This window comes from Myxocyprinus asiaticus, chromosome 19 (genome assembly GCF_019703515.2).
Source record: "Myxocyprinus asiaticus isolate MX2 ecotype Aquarium Trade chromosome 19, UBuf_Myxa_2, whole genome shotgun sequence".
NCBI lineage: Eukaryota > Metazoa > Chordata > Actinopteri > Cypriniformes > Catostomidae > Myxocyprinus > Myxocyprinus asiaticus.
The window spans coordinates 45518666-45535768 of record NC_059362.1 but is presented as its reverse complement, the minus strand read 5'-3'; the positions used below and the strand labels follow the sequence as shown (position 1 = coordinate 45535768).

At 37.4% G+C, this 17103-nt stretch overlaps 1 protein-coding gene and 1 pseudogene across 2 annotated transcripts in view; one reads left to right on the top strand and one right to left on the bottom strand.

The window, feature by feature from the left end:
* The window catches only part of LOC127409601 (protein dispatched homolog 1-like), an 85707-nt gene extending 75302 nt beyond the window's left edge, over positions 1 to 10405 (top strand). For both annotated transcript variants that reach the window (XM_051644270.1, XM_051644271.1), the window contains exons 4-8: positions 1628 to 1751; positions 1873 to 2000; positions 2669 to 2766; positions 2937 to 3034; positions 3717 to 10405. In XM_051644270.1, coding sequence (XP_051500230.1) covers positions 1628 to 1751; positions 1873 to 2000; positions 2669 to 2766; positions 2937 to 3034; positions 3717 to 7259 — 3991 coding nt within the window. In that variant the 3' untranslated portion in view covers positions 7260 to 10405. The remainder of the gene's footprint in view (positions 1 to 1627; positions 1752 to 1872; positions 2001 to 2668; positions 2767 to 2936; positions 3035 to 3716) is intronic.
* A 3793-nt stretch (positions 10406 to 14198) lies between these two features.
* LOC127409615 (toll-like receptor 5) lies at positions 14199 to 16828 on the bottom strand (annotated as a pseudogene).
* Positions 16829 to 17103: the final 275 nt, after the last annotated feature.

Below are 17103 nucleotides of genomic sequence, written 5' to 3'. Positions count from 1 at the left end.
TGGACAAAAGGGATCCAATTAAGAAAATAACTGCTCTCAGAATTTTTTTTCCACTGCATGTTTTGCACCTAAAGAAGACTGATAAACATGTTTAAAGCAATGTGCAGAACAATACAGGTAACATAATACTAGCAACCACTCAGAACACCTTAGCAACATGACATCAACCCCCATAGGATCATGGTGGCGACTTCAGAAAGCGTCTTCAAAAAATGTAAAATGATACTTTGTTTAATCTTATCCTCTCCATTTATTGCTGTGATTTAGATGAGGATTAAATTGTCAAATTAACACAAGCGTATTTTTTTTTTTTTGCGTTTAATATGAAAAAAGTTTAATATATATATATATAAAAATATTGAATGTAAATATAAATCAGTAGAAATATTTAATATAAAAAAAAATCACATTTTAATATTAATTTACTATTTAACTTAGTTTATATTGAATATTTAATGTGAAAAATATTACATATGATAAAAAATAAAAACACTGAATATAAATTAATAAAATTAAATTAAAATTGGAAAATAAAAATTTTAAATATTAATTTTATATTTAAAATGAAACAATGTTTCAAATAAAAACATTAAATATAAATTAATTCAAATATTTAATATGAAAAAATAGATTTTAATATTGAATTAATATTTAACTATTTATTTATATTAAAAATAAAAACATTGAATATAAATTAATAAAAACTATTAATATAAATGAAAAATCATAGACAGTAAATATATATATACACACACACACACACAACGATCAGCCACAACATTAAAAGCACCTGCCTAATATTGTGTAGGTCCCCCTCATGCTGCCAAAACAGCACCAACCCGCATCTAAAAATAGCATTCAGAGATGATATTCTTCTCAGCACAATTGTACAGAGCGGTTATCTGAGTTACCGTAGACTTTGTCAGTTCAAACCAGTCTGGTCATTCTCTGTTGAACTCTCTCATCAACAAGGTGTTTCCGTCCACAGAACTGCTGCTCACTGGATGTTTTTTTGTTTTTGGCACCATTTGGAGTAAATTCTAGAGACTGTTGTGTGTGAAAATCCCAGGAGATCAGCAGTTACAGAAATACTCAAACCAGCCCGTCTGACAGAGTCTACAGTAACTCAGATAACCACTCTGTACAATTGTGGTGAGAAGAATATAATCTCTGAATGCTATTTTTAGATGCGGGTTGGTGCTGTTTTGGCGGCACGAGGGGGACCTACACAATATTAGACAGGTGGTTTTAATGTTGTGGCTGATCGGTGTATATAATTTTAAATGTAACAAATATTACGTATTAAAAAAATTAAAACACTGAATATAAATTAATAAAAATATTTAATATGAAAATGTAATGTCATTTTAAATATTGCATATTATACATTTAATATGAAACAATGTTTCAAAAACATTACATATAAATATGAGTTAATACAAATAATATTAAATTCATATTTAACTTTTTTATATTTATTATTTGATTTTTTTTTTTTTTTTTTTAAGATTAATACAAATAAAAACATTGAATATAAATATAAATTTGATAACTATTAATATAAATAAAAAATCATGGTCAGGATATATATACATATATATCCTCCTTGAACCTTTCACTGTTTCAGTTATGCAGAGCTCATTGCTGATTGGCCGGTGGTGGTGTTGGGGGTGTGTACTGTGCTCATCGTCGTTTGTGCTCTGGTCGGTATCCTAGTGCCTGACCTGCCGGACTTCTCAAATCCTCTGCAGGTGAGCAGCAGCAATATTTCCTGTGTTCTCTTTAGGAAATAAAGAGTAGGGATTGTACCATAGTATCAGATGGTAATACCATTGTATTTTGACATAAACTGTTGTCATTTCTCTTAACTAGGGTTTTGAACCAAGAGGCACTGCAATAGGCCAACGACTTGTAACGTGGAATAACATGGTGAAAAACACGGGATACAAAGCAACACTGGCCAACTACCCCTTCAAATACGCAGATGAGCAGGCCAAAAGGTAACAGAGTCCATTTGTTATCTGATAACCATATTTTCCCATGCTTATTCATCCAGAAAAACAGTTGATGAATGATGACTGCCAAACGTGGATCCTCAGTGCACCCTGAAATCTTAGCTCTCCGAGGGTTAAAGCCTCTGTAATGAGAGCTGTGTTGGCTGTATCATGACTCGTCTGATCCAGGTCATTGTTAGCTTGATTACAGTTCATTACAACCTGTCTGAATAAGAATGAGTGTGTCTGTATGACACGGCTACATCGCCGCATGTGCTCCCTGATTAAAGACTTCCTGTCTGTGGGACAGGATGTGCTGTCAGCAGCATTCCTGCTCTCTGTCAATGAAGATGATAACAGTCATTTTAATCGCACATCTCTAATAGCAACAATGTGAGGAGGGTTTGCCCTGACTGAAATTGTATGCTGTCTCATAGTAGTTAGTCAGGGATTTATTGCATTGAGGCCATCTACGTCCGACAGGGATTAGAATGTGTGTTGTAAACCTCAAGATTTCGGAGATATACCCTAACTTTTCCCATTAAAAAACCATTAGTTTATCATGAGAGATCCATGCTTTATATAGTACAGATCCCACTGAGAGTACTTGTTCATTTTGTTTTGTTCAGGATTTCTTAAATTGTTTAATTTGCAAATACTATCCTGTGTTTCAGTCACCAAGATGACAGGTGGTCAGAAGATCACTATGACCGAAAGAAAAGACAAGCCGAGTGGGATTTCAGCAAAGACAGTTTCTTTTGTGATGTACCGGGTTAGTTTCTATTTTTCTATCTGTCTTTCTGTTTGTCTGTCTGTCTAAAATGCATCCTACAGAAGTGAGACAAGGCAACATTAGCTCAAATGTGCCACCTGCAGGACAATAAAGGAAGGTTTAGGACATCTGGTTTTAGTGTTTAACTACCAAATGTTGTCTCTCAACAGGTGACAGTTATTCCAGAATTGTATTTGCCTCTGCGGAGGGGAAGAACTTGTGGAATATACAGGCCATAAAATCCATGTGCAATTTTGACAATACACGGGTACGTACTGTTGTTTTGCTAAATTAAATTGTACCCTGGGTTATTATAGTTCTGAAAATGTCACTAGTTTTTATTTAGATTTTGCATTTTGGCATTTTATTTTAATTCCAGTTTCGTTTTAATTGTTCATGTATAGTTCTTATTTTGTTTTTAACTTCAGAATTGGCTCGTTTCAGTGTTGGGTTTAGTTTTCCCTTATACCATTGCATATAACATTCTCTTATATCATTGCATCATAAAGCATTTCTGTTATGATGACATGCACAACACTTAATCAAAACATGCAACAAGCGCACTATGATTTGGTCAAACAGCCGCCTGCATGATTGCCATGAAAACAACCAATGAAAGTTCTTATGTAGATGGATGGTAATTTTTTACAGAATACACCAATATTACCAGAAATACCAATACACCACAATATGAGAGATTAATTCATTTGGAGCATCCAACATTTATTGAAAATACGAGTGTTATACATCTATATTTAGTGCACATGTAGATTTTCTTCATTTTTATTTTAGCTAATGATATTAATGTTTCACAGTTTTTTCTTTGTAATAGTTGATTTTTAACTGTAATAACCCTAATTATATCAGTTGCAGATTCATACAGTGGAATAAATGTCATGTAGGAAATATGTGTGCTGGTGTTTCACTGTTTTTCACGCTTGGTCTTTCAGGTTCGTTCTCATCCGCAGTATCTGGATTTGTGTCAGCGCACCACTGCTGCCTCCTGCTGTCCAAGCTGGACGCTCGGGAACTACATAGCTGTCTTGACAAACAAGTCCTCCTGTCATAAGATCACAGAGCGTGATGTTTCACATACTCTAAAGATCCTGCGCTCCTGTGCCAAGTATTATCACAACGGCACTCTTGGCCCAGAGTGCTGGGACGTTAACACCCGCAAGAAGGACCTGAAGTGTGGCAGCGTGCCTCGGAAGTGTACAAAATACAACGCTGTTTATCAGATCTTTCACTTTTTGGTGGACAAAGACTTCCTGAATCCAAAGAACACGGACTACCTTCCACCGAACCTGAAATACAGCATGCTGTTTTCTCCAACTGAGAAAGGAGAAACAATGATGAACATTTACTTGGACAACTTTGAGAACTGGAACTCGTCTGATGGGATCACAACCATCACGGGAATCGAATTTGGCATCAAACACAATTTGTTTCAAGACTATCTACTAACAGATACCATGTACCCTGCAATAGCTATCGTAATAGTGTTAGTGGTCATGTGTGTCTACACCAGATCAGTGTTTATAACCCTTATGACCATGTTTGCCATCATTAGTTCGCTAATCGTCTCATACTTCCTGTACCGTGTGGTCTTCAACTTTGACTTCTTCCCCTTTATGAATCTCACTGCGCTCATCATACTGGTCGGAATTGGCGCTGATGATGCGTTCGTGCTTTGCGACGTATGGAACTACACAAAGTTGGACAAGCCCAACTCTGAGCTCTCAGAGACCGTTAGTGTCACGCTTCAGCATGCAGCACTTTCAATGTTTGTGACCAGTTTCACGACGGCTGCTGCCTTCTATGCCAACTACGTGAGCAACATCACTGCCATTCGCTGCTTCGGCGTGTATGCAGGTACTGCTATCTTGGTTAACTACATACTGATGGTCACCTGGCTGCCAGCTGTGGTGGTCCTACATGAGCGATACCTGGTCAGCCTCTTCACCTGTTCACGGTTACAACACCAGCAGACATCTGGCAACACAACGTTTTGGACAAACCTGTGCCAGACAGTCAACAAATGTCTTTTTGCTATTTCAGAGGCCTCTGGGATTTTCTTTGATAAAGTATTGCCTTGCATTGTGATAAAATTGCGCTACTTGTGGCTCTTGTGGTTCATGGCCATAACAGTGGGCGGTGCTTATGTTGTTTGTGTGAACCCAAAGATGAAACTTCCATCTCTTGAGCTGTCCGAATTTCAAGTATTCCGCTCCTCGCATCCATTCGAACGCTATGACGCAGAGTACAAAAAACTCTTCATGTTTGAACGCGTCAACCATGGAGAAGACCTCCACATGCCAATCACCATCATTTGGGGAGTAACTCCGGTTGACAATGGAGATCCCCTGAACCCCAAAAACAAGGGTAAACTGACTCTTGACACGACCTTCAACATCTCTAATCCTGCTAGTCAGATGTGGATTCTCAATTTTTGCCAGAAGCTGAGGAACCAAAGCTTTGTTTTTCAATCTGAGGAGCAAGACTTTACCAGCTGCTTCATGGAGACGTTCAAGCAATGGATGGAGAACCAAGACTGCGATGAAGCTCCAGTCTATCCCTGTTGTAGTCAGTCTACATTCCCTTACAAACAAGACGTCTTTGAGTTGTGCATCAAACGGGCCATAATGGAGCTCGACAGAAGCACCATCTACCACCTCGACAGCAAGACACCAGGTCCAAGGTTCGACATCAACGACACAATTAGAGCAATTGTACTTGAGTTTCAAAGTACCTACCATTTCACGTTGGCGTATGAGAAGATGCATCAGTTTTACAAAGAAGTGGATGCCTGGATTGAGGAGGAACTGAGGGATGCTCCTGATGGACTCAGCTATGGGTGGTTTGTAAGCAACCTGGAATTCTACGACCTTCAGGACAGCCTGTCGGATGGCACTCTTATTGCTATGGCGCTCTCGGTGGTGGTAGCCTTCAGTGTGATGCTCCTGACCACTTGGAACATCATCATCAGTCTCTACGCCATCATCTCCATTGCTGGAACCATATTTGTCACAGTTGGATCACTGGTGCTTCTGGGCTGGGAACTGAATGTGCTTGAGTCGGTGACCATTTCGGTTGCTGTAGGGCTATCTGTGGACTTTGCCGTCCATTACGGCATAGCGTATCGCCTAGCACCAGAACCAGACAGAGAAGGGAAGGTGGTCTTCTCCTTGAGCAGAATGGGCTCGGCTATAGCCATGGCAGCCCTCACCACCTTTGTAGCTGGCGCGATGATGATGCCCTCCACAGTTCTGGCCTACACCCAACTCGGCACCTTCCTGATGCTGATCATGTGCATTAGTTGGGCCTTTGCAACGTTTTTCTTTCAATGCATGTGTCGTTGTCTTGGTCCTCAGGGCACGTGTGGACAGATTCCTTTGCCAAAGAAACTCCAGTGTTATGCTTTCGCGGAGCACATACCTGAAACTCAATCCAGTCAGAACCAAGGCAAGCTTTGCTACACAAGCAAGTACCAGATGGATAACTCAAGAGGAGAGGGTGGACTTGAACATTACGAGCTTGAGCCATTGGCGCTGAACATCAGAAATTACGAAAAAGCCACCAATGAAGACCAGCAAGCATGTACGCAATTGCACAATGGAGTTTCCCATCACGCAAGCTTATGTGCACCCAACGCTGATCCAAGAGAACCAATCCATGACCTTGATAATGGCTTACCAGGTACAGAACTTCAACATCTTCATCCGTACACGTACAGTACAAGATGCAGCTGTAAAAACTCGATGCCTCGGTATATAAGAGACCAACAAAGAGCTCAATACAATCACTGCAACCAATCTGAAGAAACCCAATGTAAACCGTTAGCAACCAATCACTTACATGTGAGACACAACCCTCAGTCCACACGGGACTGGGTGAACAATGACTGTTACATGAAATGTGGTCACATCCATCATTGCTCGCAAAGTCCAACATCAAGGCAGGCCAATCACAGGTGTTTTCCTGGTGGATACAACATGCATGCCGTGCAACTTTTGCATCAGGCAATGTTGTCGGATACGTCAGTGCAAGACGAGTCCAATATTAGGGCGTGTGGCCTGAATTCGCCTTTACCGGAAAGCTTATGCTTACCAGCTCACATTCAGTGTTGTGCAACAACGGACTCAACTAAAGTCTGTACAGTTAATCATGACACAGGGGACCAAGTGTTAAGTTCTCAGAGCCCTCAAAAGCTACCATGGAACCATGTAAAAACAAAAGTAAATGGCACTTGTGTTTTGATACAGGACAGTTGTGAGACTCAAGAACATGTTCCAGTCGTGCCGGAAGAAAGTGCCAAATGCAATCAGAATAGCAAAGACAATAATGAAAGGGTGGAGCCCGTCTCTCCCAAAATATTTAGTTGTTTTAAGAAGTCTGTAAAAGCGAAGTGCAATTCTGTAGAGTATCACAAGCCAAAAACCAGCGTGCCTACTATTGCCATTCATTCAAAAGCCTCATCTGAGAGTTTATGCTAATATTTGAAAGGAAAAAGTGGCATTTAATGGGGTAGTCCCCTCAGTTTCTTGTGTTGTTTTGTATGGCTTTCATACAGGTGTGAAACAAAATGACAGAAATGGCATTTTCTGAAAATGGGTTATTCAGTGTCAACTCAACCAATTTAGTTTATCTTTTTTTTTTTCTGGTGAAATGCTTGCATAAATAATGATAAAAGCCAAAATATAAAATGCCATTAATCAATATTTACTCCGTAATCCAATATTTTCCCAAAGGGGGGGTCAAAGTGACAATTTTGGGCCTATGATTTAAGGCAAAATATAGAAAAAAAAAAACATTACAGGTACTCCAACTTTGAAAAAACAGCACAGTGTTTTTTATTTATTTTTGACTCACACCATTGGCATATAATGCAACAATTAGACCTACATATCTTTGTGTAAAAATTAAATAATAATGCTGCCACCTGTCTAAGGTTATTTTGTTTTTACCTGTAGTTTTGAACCAAAATCATAGGCGAAAATTGTCATTGACACCCCTCAAATTAATGGATTACTCAGTAAATATTTATCCATGGCATTTAATATTTCAGCTTTGATCATCAATAATGTTTATTCAGAAAAAGGATTACAAAATCTAAAATAACAGGGAAGGGGAAGTTTTTTAAATTTGGTTGATTTGACACTGAATAACCGTAGCTCACCATCCCTTGAATGAGATATTACCATATTGTTGACATTTATTTCTGTGCAATCAAGTGGGAGAAAAAAGAAAACTGGTGGATTCATGACACTTATGTATATGTGAATATTAACACGAAATCAAGCCATCAAAGCATTCATGACTCGTTCATATTTGTACACGAAGTCTGGTTAAAAGAGGCATAAATTTGCCCTACATGCGGTATTGTCATTATTTTAGTTTTTGTTTTGTTTTTTTACATTTTCACACGTCTAGCCACAAGCCATCAATTTTAAATGGAAACAGAAAAACACACTTTATTTTCCTATACATTTCATATGAACGTGTGTGTGTATATATAAATATATATATTTGTATGTGTGTGTGTCGTGTATGTATTTGAGTCATGCAGTTTGTTGATGCTGATTTGAACGTTTCGCCTGTAAAGTTTTAAATAATTTTACAAGTAAACTCCAGTAGTTTCTGTGATGGCTATTTTTAAGGCTGATTGACTGCATTGTTTCAAAGTCCTCAGTTCCTTCCAGTTTCTTTGGTGGTTGAAAGGCAGCCAAAATCTCCACCTTCTGCAGTGAGCAAACATTACATTTGCCTCAGGATTTCACAGAAATTGAGTCACGACAGCAGAAAAAAAAAACCTATTTCACTATAAACTAAAGAAAAACACTTTTGCCAAATACACATGTGAATTAAAGGGATAGTTAAAAAAAATCTGTCGTCATTTATTACAGTTGAAGTCAGAAGTTTACATGCACATAGGTTGAAGTCATTAAAACTCCTTTTTTAACCACTGCACAGATTTAATATTAGCAAACTATAGTTTTGGCAAGTCGTTTAGGACATCTGCTTTGTGCATGACACGAGTAATTTTTCGAACAATTGTTTACAGACAGATTGTTTCACTTTAAATTGACTATATCACAATTCCAGTGGGTCAGAAGTTTACATACACTAAGTTAACTGTGCCTTTAAGCAGCTTGGAAAATTCCAGAAAATGATGTCAAGCCTTTAGGAAATTAGCCAATTAGCTTCTGATAGGAGGTGTACTGTATTGGAGGTGTACCTGTGGATGTATTTTAAGGCCTACCTTCAAACTCAGTGCCTCTTTGCTTGACAGGATGGGAAAATCAAAAGAAATCAGACCTCAGAAAACAAATTGTGGACCTCCACAAGTCGGGTTCATCTTTGGGAGCAATTTCCAAATGCCTGAAGGTACCACGTTCATCTGTACAAACAATAGGACACAAGTATAAACACCATGGGACCACGCAGTCAACATACCGCTCAGGAAGGAGACGCATTCTGTCTCCTAGAGATGAACGTAGTTTGGTGCGAAAAGTGCAAATCAATCCCAGAACAACAGCAAAGGACCTTGTGAAGATGCTGGAGGAAACAGGTAGACAAGTATCTATATCCACAGTAAAACGAGTCCTCTATCAACATAACCTGAAAGGCTGCACAGCAAAGAAGAAGCCACTGCTCCAAAACCACCATAAAAAAGCCAGACTACAGTTTGCAAGTGCACATGGGGACAAAGATCTTACTTTTTGGAGAAACGTCATCTGGTCTGATGAACCAAAAATGTAACTGTTTGGACATAATGACCATCGTTATGTTTGGAGGAAAAAGGGTGAGGCTTGCAAGCCGAAGAACACCATCCCAACTGTGAAGCATGGGGGTGGCAGCATCATATTGTGGGGGTGCTTTGCTGCAGGAGGGACTGGTGCACTTCACAAAATAGATGGCATCATGAGGAAGGAAAATGATGTGGATATATTGAAGTAACATCAAGACATCAGTCAGGAAGTTAAAGCTCTGTCGCAAATGGGTCTTCCAAATGGACAATGACCCCAAGCATACCTCCAAAGTTGTGACAAAATGGCTTAAGGACAACAAAGTCAAGGTATTGGAGTGGCCATCACAAAGCCCTGACCTCAATCTGATAGAAAATGTGTGGGCAGAACTGAAAAAGTGTGTACGAGCAAGGAGGACCTACAAACCTGACTCAGTTACACCAGTTCTGTCTGGAGGAATGGGCCAAAATTCCAGCAGCTTATTGTGAGAAGCTTGTGGAAGGATCCCCAAAAGATTTGACCCAAGTTAAACAATTTAAAGGCAATGCTACCAAATACTAACAAAGTGTATGTAAACTTCTGACCCACTGGAAATGTGACGAAAGAAATAAAAGCTGAAATAAATCATTCTGTCTACTATTATTCTGATATTTCACATTCTTAAAATAAAGTAGTGATCCTAACTGACCTAATACAGGGAATGTTTTCTATGATTAAATGTCAGGAATTGTGAAAAACTGAGTTTAAATGTATTTGGCTGAGGTGTATGTAAACTTCTGACTTCAAATGTATATAATTCCAAACATCAGGAGATGTTGGGCAGAATTTTAGGGGCTGACCATTCACTCTTATTGTATGGAAAAAAGTTGTAATAAAAAATTGGTTACTGTTAACATTCTGCCTAACTTCTCTTTTTGTGTTCCTCATCTCCTGTCATACGGTTTTAGAACAATATGCAAATAAATAAGTGATGACAATATTGTCTGTTTTGGGTGAACTAATCAATATTCCCCAAATACTACAATGAAACACTAAATACAATTACTAATATGCACACTTTTTAATATGTTTTTAGTTGTTTAATTTCGACCGATAAATGGCGCCATCAGCTTACATTTTAGTTAACAGGCATTCATACTTACGTGAGATGTTTAGATTGTTCTTTGAAAAAATAGAAAGGAAGCAATTATTTATTGGACACTTAAATACATCTGTTGATCTCTAATGTCTTTTTTAGGAGTGCTAGGCATTGTCCTGTCATTATTAAACATGCTTTTTAAATATGAGACAGTGACATAACTTGCATCACAAACATTTTGTTGAAACAAGTGTGCCATTTGTGTCGGTGATGTGAAGTGGATTTTTTGTGTATCGTATCCATAATCATTCTTAAGAAAGGACTGAATGAATATTATTTATATATATATATATAACATATATTACAACCTTCCATTGTCTTAATTTCTAAAATGTGCCAATACCTTGATTGTTAGAAATATTTGGTGGAAATATCCTAGTGCAAAAAGCATTTAGCAGAATTTTGCGTTGTGTTTCACTTTTAAAGTCAAATTATTTTTAGTGTCAACGTGAATTTTTTTTTAACCTAATTTACTTCTATACAAATTCCTGGGCAATATTCTCAGTGCACGTTATTAAACCCCTGAGACCCCGCGTACACCTGCGTGGACATTACGTTTTGGCTTCTATATATGCAACGCTTAAATTTATTTCATTTAAACCAACTGATCTCTCTTCAGGAGACTCTGAGCTGTCAGTAAAGGGTTAAACTTTCAACGTACAGAGTCATGTGATCAAACAATATGGCGTCGATCACAGAGGAGTTTGTGTTTGGGAGAAACATCAACAAAACTACATCTGGTAAGAAACCTAATTTAGTTTTTACACTGAAACTTATTTGAGTCAAAATATTAGAGTCTCTATTTTCATCCGATATGCCATTTTTTTTAAGTTTGAGCAATTTATGGCGAAATGGCATGCTTATAAACACAATGACCACATACGTGGACTGTATGCTCAGTTTCAGTTCAAATATCCTAGATTAACTGTCTGTGCATTATTATATTGAGAATTAATGGATGCATCCATAAAACATTTGATGTATTTAAAATTTCACAACTTAGTCCCACTGTCCACATATGTGGACATAAATTATTAGGAAAACTGTTTGGTTTATTTTTTTGCATGTATCTTTGGGGCTAATATTTACAAATCAAAAAAGGGAATGGAAAAAGCACGCAGGGGTCTCGGGAGGTAAAAAAAATCTCGTCTTCATAATTCATTAAAATACGATAATTTGCTCTGCCAGCAACTTTCCTTTCGACTGTCTGCACAAAGGCCATGTGTGTGGGTAAAACTGCGTTAACCAATAGCCAAATAGCTATTTAGTTATTGTTTCAAGCTACTATTGTCTTTTTTCACCTTTTTGAATGTCCTGTTTCACTCAGAAATACAGCACACTGCACTGGTAAAATAGGTTGTGATTGCCATTTCATGTTGACTTTAAAAAAGTACGAGATGTTTGAAATAGGTGATATTTGGACACACAATGTTTGATTTTTATCGCAGTATGATTGATTCAACATGATGTGCCAATTTACACATCCCCTTGAAAACAGAAAAAAGAAAGGTGGTATTCCTTTAATATTAATATTTACCTTAAAGGTAAGAAAATACTTTAATTTGAGGTATGCCAGTGTTATAGAGATATGTCATTTGTAATACAAATACAAATGTCTCACTAAAGATGAATGTTCAGTAATCATTTCACTGACCTTTAGTTACCACATCTAAAATTCATACTACTGCGTGTTTTGAATAAAACTAAATAAACTTTTTTAACAATGCATTCATTTTTGTATTATGTCAAGCTTTTTGTACTGTCAAACATAGAAAACAGGTCAACAGTGTTTGTATCGATAGAAATCTGCAAGAGCTGAGAACCTTGTCAGGAGCAAAGAAGGTGTTTTATTCATTTAGACTTATTTTTGTAGTAATTTCTAAGATGCTGTAAATGTAATGCATATTTGTATGTATTGTGGAATTGCCATGTAATATCATTCAGTCAGTAAAGCATGATAGGAATAGAAAAACCATCATGTATTTGTTCATATCAGTGACACTCAACTTAAGGTTATAAGGTCAGTTATATATGTAACTTTACCTGTGTTTTGAAATAGTGGTTTATGATCTTGTTTTTCAAAAGAAGCAGGAAATTAAAATTTAAAGGTCATTCTTTGGTCAGCTTAGAGCGTGTTAATAATAGCTTTGCTGTGTTGCCTTTAATGTAGTGTGCATTATTAAAATGACGGGATCTGCACATGAAATTAGGCCGGATGACATTGTGAGGTCACCAATATATCATAATGACAACCACAAAATACCACATATTTCCAGTATGTCCAATAAGTACACAGGCACACAAAGTTAATAACTATTAATTAATATATCACAATATATAATGAATAATAGAGATAGAAAAGCTGCCTAAAGGTTGTACAAAGATGTGTAAATAAGCACAATGACAGAATTTTCTTTGCTTTTTTTTTTTTTTTTTTTTTTTTTTTTTTTTTTTTTGGTGAACACTTACAATGGAAGTGAATGGGGGCCAAACCGTAAACTGTTTCAAAAGTATAGACACAAGACGTAAACAATATGTGTGTTAACATGATTTTAGTGTGATAAAATCACTTACTAACCGCTTCTGTTATATTAACGTTATATCCAATTTTACAGCTTCGTTGCCATGACGATGTTATTTCAACGAACCCTAAAATGACTGTAAAAATTATGATTTGAACAGCTTTACAGCTCAAATAATGCACACATTTTAACAGAAGAATTCATGTAAGTGCTTTTATAAAATTATAAGCTTCACATTTCTGCCTTTAAACCCTCCAAAAATTGGCCCCATTGACTTCCATTGTAAGTGTCTCACTGTAACCACAGTTTATGCTTTTTTAAAGAAAAGCACGGACGAGTCAAAATTTTTGGTGCTAATAAACATATCACAAATGCTGCTGATTGAGCTTAACTTGGATTGAACCCAGAATATTCCTTGAAGTTAATAGACTTTTGTAGAACAAGTGTATCTTACACACTGTTTGCTTAAGATCAAAGTTCAGTGACAGAAAACATGCAATTCACAAAAACACTCCAGCTACTGAAGAAATCTTAGACATTTGTACTATGAAATTTATCAAGCGCATCCACTGGATATAGGACTATTAATCATCCGATTTATATGTATATATAGTTTGACATATTTACTATAAAGCTCATGTCTAATAATAAGTGAGAGATGGTTTAGTCTTATCAGTTTGATCAGTAATGTTACAGTAAACAGTCTCCAAAGACTTTGATGTGTCTAAAATCAGCACACGATCAATGAACCATAAGGTTTTATAAAAAAGACTAACAGAATTTCAGTAGATTGTCGAATCTGTATTTAAATCAATAGTTACATTTAATATACAGTAGTTAAATGTTAGATCAATCATATTTTAAATATATATAAAATCAACTATTTTAATGGTTAAAATAGACAAAAGGCAACAAGGGACAAAAGTCAAGAGTTCAATAACTCTGTAAGTGTGTACAAGTAAAGAAACAAGACATTTGATCATCGTTTGATGATCTAGGAGTGGAACGGACCTTCTTTTGACCCATTGTGAATTCATATCAGTCTGATTAATAAGGACAAAACTAACTTGACCCTTATATATAATCTCCTAAAAGCATTTGTACTTACAAAATGTCCACATGAGGGACTGCTGCTGAATATCCTTCAGTTCATCATGTGTTTCATACATTATCAAAATTACACTGCTGTGTCTGCATGAACATGTGCTGCTTCAGGTTTTGTTTCAACCTGCTTGTCTTTTCCTTTAGCTTTTATTTGCTTAACCTTGGTGTCTTTTCTGATTATATGTAAAAGTTGGTCATAAAACCACTCTAAGTCCTGACTGTCATCGGGCCAAAGAAGGTATCTTCTGTTCTCAATGTAAGATCTCACTTGTTTGTACTTCAGTAACCTGTACTGGGGTATGTTCCCCACAACCAACACCACCAGAATGTCCTTAAGGTCATCTTCCATCCTATTATTTGCCAGGGTGAAGGTTTCCAAGCACCAGCCGTCCTTCAGGAAATGTTCAGACACCACACAGAGTATTTTGCGACTACTCTGGATAGCGTTTCGCATGTTGGAAAGATGGTCCTCTCCAGGTATGAAGTCTCGCTCCTCGAAGCAACAGTGGAGCACATTCTGTTTGGAAAACTGAGAGTCGAGTCTCTTCAACAGTGCTCTCTCCACCCACTTCATATCATTGGAACTGAAGCAAAGATACACATCGTACAAGAATTGGTCAGGTTCAGGATCCTCTCGCTTTCCATCCACAAGTTTGGTAATCAGTTGTTTGTAAAGCTTGAAGAAGTAGCCACGACTACGGACGTAAACGATGGCACTGGTCGTGAGTAATATGATCAATGTGGCACAGCAGATGAAAAGCACAAGCCTCAGTTTTTCAGTAGTCTTCTCTTCCACGTCATCCTCACATTGTATGTTTGATGTCAACACAGGAACCATGTACTGATCCTCAGGACATGTCACATTTGCAACCAGGTGCACAAAGATGACATTGGCTTGATTTAGCCACTTTTGGAAATCTCTTGGGTTGCAATCACAATGGAATAGGTTGTTCAAGGCTGATGTAAGTGAGGGTGCTAAAGACAGAATGAAGGGAATTCAAGTTGAGATTAAGAGTTTGTAGACTTTTAGGGAGTATACCATTAGGGATGTACTTCAAAAGTTGAAGGACAAATCTAAAAAGATCAGAGGGGTAAGGCCTTTGAAAATGTCTTTAGGGAGTGACTGTAGCAAGTTGGAACGTAGAGAGAGCTGTTCTAACTGATGAAGATTGTTAAACACATCTAAACATTTTCCTTCTGACCAGATAAGCTCCAGACCTGTAACTGCAAGATCAAGGATTTGTAGTTTGTGTGAAAGCATGACAAATCTCTTATTATAACAATTCTGAAATGCATTACCTTGGAAAACGAGTTCCACAATTTGAGGATATTCCTGTAGCATTGTGTACAGATCTGACATGGAAGTTAATTTGTTGAAATGCAGATCGGCGTTGTGAACTTGTTGTCTCCCAAGTAGAGCTCCTCAATGTTTGGAAGGCTTGCCAGGTTATGTACAGATTTGAGAACATTTCCTGTTAAATTTAGACTGTGTAGATTTGGGAGCCCTTGCAATGATTGATATACAAGCATCTATATATGGTAATAAGACAAATCAAGTACCTCAAGCTTCTGTAGATTCAAAAATGTTTTCAAATCAATAGTACCCAGGACGTTTTTGGACAGGTTTATCTTTCGTAAATTTGTCATACCCAACCATGCATTGTTTTCAATCTTGCTGATCTTGTTTTGGGCTAATGTCATTTGTTCCAGATCTGATCTTGTCCCAGAAATATTGGATTTTGGCAGATTGAAAAGCTGAGAATAAGACTTTGTATTTTGGTACCCCTGATGGCATCAAAAAACCGCTGTGCCATGTTAACAGCGAAGCCATTTCTAGACAGATCCAATATAGTTATAGACATGTTCTTAAATGGGTTTCCACACTTGTCCCATCCTGACCAGTACTCGTTCATCTCTCGCAGTCTCACTGAGGACAGTTTTAGAAGAGTGAACTGTTTACCCTGAAAGTTGAGGAGGTCCTCCTCACAGATACTCTTGACGTTTAAGCGAGAGAGATCCAGTATGTGGAAACTTCTCATGTTTAAAAACAACGGGGCCGGCCGGATTCTTTCTATTTTATTATCACGCAAGACAAGCACCTCAAGAGACACCAGAGGTTTGAGGAAGTCACCAGACAGGATGGAGTCGTCTAAACTGCACTGTGTGAGAGAGAGAATCTGAAGGTTGAATAATCCATTGAATGCTCCTTTCTCCAATTGAAGCATGTGGTTGTAGCCCAGCTGAAGAGATATTAGATTGTTGAGTCTTCTGAATGTATTGTTTCTAATCAAAAGTCCTGGTGTTTGTTGCTCCATCCTGAGGACTTGTAGACCTTCAAGACGAGAAAAGGATGTTTCATTGAGTTCAGCAATGTTGTTGTTACTTAAGTCCACATTATCTACATATGCGGGCAGCTCTGGCACCTGATGAAGACCCCTATCTATGCAGACAGCACTATAGCCGTTAATTGAACACACTAAGGTGCATTTCACAACTTGAGAGCTAATGCATAGTCCAAGGAGTATCAGGGATAATGTGTGTTTTGTCGCCATCCTGAGATCACTGTGGAAAACAAAACCATTCAAACAAAATCATTTGTTTGCATTGTGGAATTTGTAACGATGAAAACTGTTGTTTTCTTTTATGGCGCTTTTTGTCCTTTTTGGAGTTTGACACCCCCTGTTCCCATTCACTTTCATTGTATAGAATATTCTGCAAAATAACACCCTTTGAATGCCACAGAAGAACAGTGTACAGTATATACATTTTTGAAACAACATGTGGGTAAGTAAATGATGACTATTATATTTTTGGGGTGAACTATTCC